We start from the raw sequence: 7,898 nt of genomic DNA, 5'->3' as shown, positions 1-7,898 counted from the left end.
TGGCCTGCTGTGTTCATCCAGCTCTGCACCTTGTTATCTCAGATTCTTCAGCATCTGCAGTTCCTACTATCTCTGGATAAGTTTGAAGACAGGATAAACAAGGCAAGAGAATACATGATGCACAATAGGATCCTGGGAAGCACCAAGGATCAGAAGGATCTTGGTGTGCGTGTCCATCAGTCCCTAAGGTCGATAAAGTGATTCAGAGGGTTTACCCTTTACTAGCTGAAGCATAGAGTCTAAGACCAAGTGATACTGGAATTATATAAGACGTTACCTGAGTTGGAGAGTTGAAGAGAGACTGGGGTTGTTTTCCTTGGAGCTGAGGAGAATGAAGAGGAACATGATTGAAATGTATAAAGTTATGAGAGGCAATGACAGGGAAGGTGGGAAGAAACTTTCTCCATTTGTATTTCTAAGTCAAGATGGTGAATGACTTGGATGTAAACTTGCAGGAGGTGTTCCCATGTATCTGCTGCCTTTGTCCTTCTAGACGGTAGGTGTCATGTGTTTGGGAGGTGTTGTCTAAGGAGCCTTGGTGAATTTCTGCTGTGCAACTTGTAGATGGTGCACACTACTATTGAGCGTCAGTGGTGGAGGGAATGGATATTTGAGAATGTAGTACCAATCATCAGCGAATGCACCCTTTCCTGACCTTATGATGGAGGGAAGGTCATTGATGAAGCAGCTGTAGATGGTTGGGATAGGATAATACCCTGAAGAATTTCTGCAGTAATGCCCTGGAACTGAGACGGCTGACTCTAACAACCACAACAATCTTCCTTTGTGTGAGTTAAGACTACAACCAGCAGCGAATTATCTCCTGGACATTTAGCTCTGTCTGTTGACTATTGCTTCTGTTATTTGGAATGTGACTAATTCTTGTAACTTCATTTAATTGACACCTCATTTTAATGTATGCCTGGTTCTGCTCCTTGTATGCCTTCATGCACACTTCTTTGAACCAAGGTTGATCCCCCAGCTTTAAAGTAATGGGAGAATGGGAGACATGCTGGGCATCTGAGGTTACAGATTATGGTTGAACACAGTCCTAAAGCTGCTGATGGCCTATTGTGTGTCATGGATGATCAGTCTTGAGTTGCTAAATTTGTTTAAACTCTGTGCCATTCAGCATGGTGATGGTCTGTTCAGTTCTGGGCACCTTACTTAAGGTAGAATGTTAAAGCCCTGGAGAGAGTGCAAAGGAGATTTACAAGACTGACACCAAGAATGAGGGATCTTAGATACAAAGAAAGATTCAAGAAATTGGGCTTACTTCCCACTGAACAGAGATTAAGATTAATTATTAACAATTTTGACAGGGTAAAGAAGTATTTATTGTTTCCATTAGCAGCTAAGTCAGTAACTAAAAGTAATACTTTCAAGGCAGTCAGCAAGAGCGTTAGAAGTGAGTTGGGGACAAACTCTTTTACTCAGATAGTGACTACGATTTGGACTGCGCTGCCTACGAGAGTGGTAGAGGTAGATTCCGTAGGAGATTTCAAAAGAAAACTGGATATATATTTGACAGTAATGAATTTAGAGGGCTACAGAGAATTGGACTTGCTGGGTAGCTCTTTCAGGAGCTGATACAGAAACGATGGGACAAATGGTCATCTCCTTTTATGATTCTACAACACAATGGAAGATATTCTCAATGTGAAACAGGACTTTGTCTCTGCAAGGACTGTGCAGTGATAATGCCTACTGATACTGTCATGGAGAATTTCATCTGCAAAGGAACAGATTGCTGATGATGAGGTTGAGTACGTTTCATGATCTTGCTTGTTTCCTCACTTCCTGCCGCAGTCTGGCAGCAATGTCCACTTGTCCTCAGTTAGTAGTGGTATAATCAGACCACTCTTGAGAGACAGTGAAATCCCCCACCAAAATCCATTTTGTGCCTGTATCGCTGTCAGTGCTTCCTGTACTTAATGCTCAATGTGGAGGAGTACTGATTCATCTGCCGAGCGGAGTAATAAGTAGCGGGCAGATTTCTTGCCCCTGTTTGGCCTGATGCCTTGAGATATCATGGAGTGTAGATTCAATTTATTAGACTTGCTGAGTAAATCTTACCAAGCCAGGACGTACCTTGGTATAGTGATGTTGATGCTTGGGAAATTGTCTGTAAAGTACGATTCTGTGCATTTAGGAATGTATGTCAAGGAATAGAAATCTTTGGAACTCTATAACCCAAATAATTGCAGATGCTCATTCGTGTCATACACTTAAGACTGGGAAAGACAGAATTTTGGCCTCTTGAAGAAGTACTGTATATGATAGAGGATGGAGAAATGGAGTTGAGCCGAGGGCAATATCAGTATTGAATGTTGGAGCAATCTTGAGGGATGACTTTTTTTTTTTGCTTTGATTTTATTTGAGATTGAAAAAGCTGCTGTTCAAGCCAAATGTTAGTGTTTGAGTGTGGGAATTGAGATGGTGCATCTTCAGCATATTAAATCTATGTTTTTTTTATTTATTTGTGTAAAATGCTGCTGGATGCAGATGATCAAGTTCCAGAGGGAATGCAAACATTTCAAGCTGAATTTTCTCACAGTAACACCCTCCCCCAGTCTAAAGATTCTGAGTCTAAAGGCTCAGGTAATCAATAGCCCTCAACATCCTGGATATATTTGCACTAAATATGGTCAACCTTCACTAACCAACTTAGTAATTGTAAGGAGGGAAAAAACAGACAGAGGACAAGCCTGGGCACAGAAGCCCAAGCATTGCCTACTTAACCATCGCCATCTTCCAAATATGAACACCTTAAACAGCTGTGCCTATTTCCCTGATGCCGTTGTGAATCCAGAAGAGTTATGACATCCTGAACTAGTACAATTCTTAATTCAGGGTCTTCCTTGACTTGTAGTGGAACTACAAAGTGGCAAACCTTTTTTGCTTAAATAGTAACTTAGTTTTGAAAACTGTTCTGATCTCAGTTGCATGGCTCTTGCTTCCGTCTGTATGGTCCAACATGACAGACAGCTGCTGAAAGCTTAAAAATACTTAGTGAAGTGGACCCTTGATGAGCTCACTACAAGGTAAACCAGAAGTGGACTGTTACGAGACAGGCTTACTTCTTTCTTGGGAAGATGGGAGAGTGTGGAGACCTGAGGTGGACTTGAGGCTGTACCACTTGGTGGGCATTTTCTTCTCAGCTCTAGTTCCATTCTGCTCAATCAGGACCAGGAAAATTCATTCCCTTGGTCCTGAGTAAGAATATAAAATATGCGGAAATCCCTTGTTTGTGATTCTGCCACTGTTGTTTGATGTTGATTGCATGTCTGTTGTCTGTTCTCTGTGTAGTACATTATAGCCAAGACTGTGGGTAGGTCACAAGGAAGGAGAAATGAACTAGAAGCACCAGGCTGGAGATGTTGTAAACCAATGAATAACACTGTTCTCATGAAAAAATCAGTCTATCTCATTTCTTCATATCTCTGAGGAATAGAACATATCAGTCACTCAAATGGGAACTTTGTAACCAATTAAATCCTCGGCATTCATACAAATTGTGGTTTCTGTAATGGGTCAAAGGTAAATAGTCCACAATTCACGTGGGACTCTTTGCAGCACTGTATCACTTAAATAAATGATAAATATGATAAGATGTTACAAATGAACAGCAAAGTCCTATGGAGGGTGATGTAATGAGACCTTTAAACATGTGCTGACAATCTTCTCCAAGTCATTTTGTTGGGGTTTGTTCACCATCTTGAATTAATTCACCTTTTGCAGAAACAGTGAGTTGGAGGTGGAGATTGGGCATAGCAGAATCATCTCCAGTGCAGTGCTGGAAGCTGAGGATAAGGATACTTCACGACAGCATGTTTATTTCATGATGGACAGTGTCCCCAAACAGGGAGTGCTCCAGATCAAGGTAAGTGGTGAGCATCAGACAGTAATTCTGCCATTTTACCATTGTCATGCTGAGATGCGATTGATTCAAATTCCATCAGATTTTAAAATGGCTCAATCTGTGTGAAAATCTCAGATGGTCATTTTCAGAATTAATATCAATTTAAATATTCAATGCACAGTGTTAGTCCTAATAGATTTCGTTTCTATGTGGTAGTGTTCCACGTAGGAGTAATGTGAGGTCATCTTTTTGAAATGAGAAACATAAATGCAAATATTTCCTTCAGAGTGAGTGACCAGGGCTGCACAATCTGCCTCTACAGTGCTCAATATTAAAGTCACTATACTCCAGTTGGAGTTTTGGTGAAAAATTGATTTGATACCACAGTGAAGGTCACAATGAATGGCATTTTGATAAGGATACTATGTGAGTATATTGGGAGGTGTGGTGTCATGGTAATGTTAATAGACTATTCATCCAGAACCCTAGATTCATATTCTAGGGTCATGGGTTCAGATGCCACCATGCCAAATGGTGAAATTTAAAGCAATTCAATGACAACCATGTAGCCACTATTGGTTGTTGTAAAACCCATCTGCTTCCCTGTATGGAAGGAAATCTGCCACTTCACCTGGTCTGGTCTCGATGTGACTCCAGACACACAGCAGTGTGGCTGACTCCTCTTCTAAGATTGCCTACCAAAATACTCAGTTCAAAGACAAGTGGGGACGGGCAAATACGGGCCTTGTCAGTAATGCCACATCCCATTCAAGATGAAAAGACCCTTGGGAGTGTACAGAATAAGCAGACTGTGCCATCAGTCAGTATGCAATGCTAAGCTGACTATAGCAGTACAGGTTTTGATCTCAACACTGGAGCTAACATGCTTTCTCACTAATTGTCGAGCAGAAAGAAGCTTTAAATTTAATGCTAATCAGATTAGTTTTTGATTGATTTTAGCTGCCTTTAGCTGAATTGTTCTGGTTTCCACTCATATTTAATGTGAAGTCTAGAAGGAGCGCTGTTACTTGCAGTGAAGGCTTGATTCTGTCTTCGACGCTTTGTTGCACTCAAACCATTTGTTCCCACTTCTGGGCACTCAGTTTCCATTCCCTTAGCCTGCAACATGACAGGGCGAATGAGTGTGGGCTGCACAGTAAAGGACAAATAGCTAAAGATGGAGGAGGAAGAAGAGAAGATCATGACATGGCCATTCCCACAAGGGTTCTTGAACAGTCATTCCCCTATTGCTATCTCACTCAGAGATAGAGAGTGCAACATCTTTATTTTACAGAGGAGGGGCTCACTGGAATTTGCCATTTGCCATGGGCAGACCTACTGTCTGGGAATAGGACGAGGATGGCATTGCCAGTGACTGTAACAGTGACAGTACTCGTGAAGTCACGTGTGAGGGTCCATTCTGCTTGCAGCAGCTGGCATTTCTTAGCATCTTGTGGGTCATCTCTACTGCAATGTTGGAGCAGTCATTGACACACTGTCTGTCAGGAGAGGGGAATACATTGCATTAATTCTGGCCAGAGGGTATCAGACAGAACATGACTTCATTAGAATAGCAGGTTTTCTCCTGGTGCAGTCTTCATTGATGAACTCATGTTAGGCATGGCTTTTGAATCAAGAGATATATCAGAAACACAAGGGGAACCACTCCCTGAATGAGCAACTGGAATGCGATGTGTTTGTGCATGGGAGTATCAAACAGCCTGGCAGCAGTGCTGATGGCTTTATTCTACACCAGTCTGCTTGCTGTTCCAGCATTTGAGATATTACACCAAATGAGGGTGAGGCTACTGGACAACAAAGCCTATCTGTTGGCAAACTAACTCATGGTCCCAAAAGTACAGCCCTAGCATACATGGGTAGCTTGCATCTAATGATACGCTGAGGCCACATGAATTGTCAGTGAGCAGACTATTTACTTAAATAGATAACACAGCGTGAAGCTGGAGGAACACAGCTGGCCAGCCAGCATCAGAGGAGCAGGAAAGTTGATGTTTCATGTCAGGACCCTTCTTCAGAAAGTTTCATAGAATCCCTACAGTGTGGAAACAGGCCATTCAGCCCAACAAGTCCACACTGCCCCTCCAAAGAGCATCCGACCCAGACCCATCCCCCTACCCTTTCCCTCTGAGGCTGCATTTCCCATATCTAATCCTTCTAAATTTACACACCCCTGGACTCTATGAGCAATTTAGCAAGGTCAATCCATCTAACCTGCACATCTTTGGACCGTGCAAGGAAACCAGAGCATCCAATGGAAGCCCATGCAGACACAGGGAGAATGTGCAAACTCCACACAGACAGTCACCCAAGGGTGGATTTGAACCCAAATCCCTGGCACTGTGAGGCAGCAGTGCTGACCACTGGTCCACTGTGCCGCCCTGTAGGTGATGAAAAGGAATGGAGAAGGCAACCATATATGCTGTCTCCAATCGAACTTACTGTGATCAACTTGTCTAACTTTGAAGAAAAGCCCAACTCCCCATTCCATAACAACCATGCCCTTTCTTTCTGTAACTGACCGTCACTGCCTATTGTGGCATTGTTGAAACAATAGCTGATGGGAGAGAGCTAAGTGCCCTTGAAGAGGGTACGTGGAACCAAGGATCTTCAGGGTCATGAAGAAACTGTTGATCAGGTTCAAGGATATTAGAGAGGAAGTTATTAAGTGTCTGAATGGCAATATATAGCAGGGGACTTCCACTAGACCAAAGGGAGGGTTTCTCCCAATGTCCTGCTTGAAGGATGCAAGGTTTATTGGAGGTCATCTGTCATCCAGTGCAGAAGGAGAAATTGGACCTTAATTGGTCACTCAGTTGGTCAATCTTTCTGGAGGTGAACCTCAGAAACTCCTGGTGTGTCAGTTGCCATTGTGCCAGATTTTCTACCTCCTAGCTCATCTCTATTGAGCTGGTAAGATTCTTGCTTATGGTTCAGTAAATATTGAATTCATCCAAACTCTGAAGTTTTCAGTTTCTAATGATCTGCTTCAAGGATCATGCCATGTTTTCTGTTGGGAAGTGAATCCCTACTAAGAAGTAATTTTTTCCTTATGGATTTGTGTTGTAAGTTATAATTAATAGTGTGTGTTGTGTTCACAAGTATCATCTCCTTGTGTGTGACTGCTACATCCAAAAAGGTCCTTCCCTGTCATGTGCAAGCAGATCATAAACCCCAAACCCTGTTGATCCCATGGCATGAGTGAATCCCTGGCAAACATAGGAGAAGTGCAGGTAAACGTAAAGATTTCTCCATCACCCTCATTGCCCCTTTGTCTTGTGTGCTTAATATCTGGAACTATACAGAGATGAGACTAGTTTCTATGACTTAGATTCTTACTCCCAAAATGGGTGGTTCAGCTTGTCTTGTCTGAATGAAGTTTCTTTGGGAAAGTACCATGAATAATGAGATCTTCTTTCTAGGATAGAGACAACTGTGGAATGGAGGTGGGCCTACCAACCTCTCAAGGCAGTTTCAAAGCAGCTCCAGGTCCTGCCAGGTGCAGAGGCGTATTGAGTAAAAGGCTTATGTTGATTCTTTGGAATGAATACCCTTAGTAATACATGCGAATCCATGCCACCTTTCAACACCGGATGCTACTCATTTGCCATTTCAACCCATGGCCATACTATGGCTCCCTAACCCTCTATAACACTTAGTTCCAGCTCCTGTCCATTTCCGTGACATTTTCCCCTACACCTCTATGTCAATTAACCCTGTGTCCAACGCAGGCCGACTTCTGGAGCCATGGTGAGGTTAAATAAAATAAAGTTCTAAATATCTACAGTATTACTATATTAAAAAAATGAAATATTTACTGCCTAGTTTATTGTCATAGAATTATAGAGTCATCTGGCACAGAAACAGACCTTTCGGTCTAACCAGTCCGTGCCGAACATAATCCCAAACTAAACTAGTCCCACCTGCCTGCAACCGGCCCATATCCCTCCAAACCTTTCCTATTCATGTTCTTATCCAGATGTCTTTTATACATTGTAATTGTACCCACATCCACCAC

At 42.4% G+C, this 7,898-nt stretch overlaps 1 protein-coding gene across 4 annotated transcripts in view; it reads left to right on the top strand.

The window, feature by feature from the left end:
* Positions 1–7,898, top strand: part of frem1a (Fras1 related extracellular matrix 1a) — a 284,482-nt gene that overhangs the window by 192,154 nt on the left and 84,430 nt on the right. For 3 of the 4 annotated variants that reach the window (XM_048595363.1, XM_048595362.1, XM_048595365.1), the window contains exon 22: positions 3,742–3,890. In XM_048595363.1, coding sequence (XP_048451320.1) covers positions 3,742–3,890 — 149 coding nt within the window. The remainder of the gene's footprint in view (positions 1–3,741; positions 3,891–7,898) is intronic. The other variant, XM_048595364.1, reaches the window with a different exon arrangement.

The sequence above is a fragment of the Rhincodon typus genome, chromosome 3 (assembly GCF_021869965.1).
Source record: "Rhincodon typus isolate 14 chromosome 3, sRhiTyp1.1, whole genome shotgun sequence".
Lineage (NCBI taxonomy): Eukaryota > Metazoa > Chordata > Chondrichthyes > Orectolobiformes > Rhincodontidae > Rhincodon > Rhincodon typus.
Note: the sequence above shows the minus strand (reverse complement) of the source record. Positions and strands in the feature narration are given on the sequence as shown.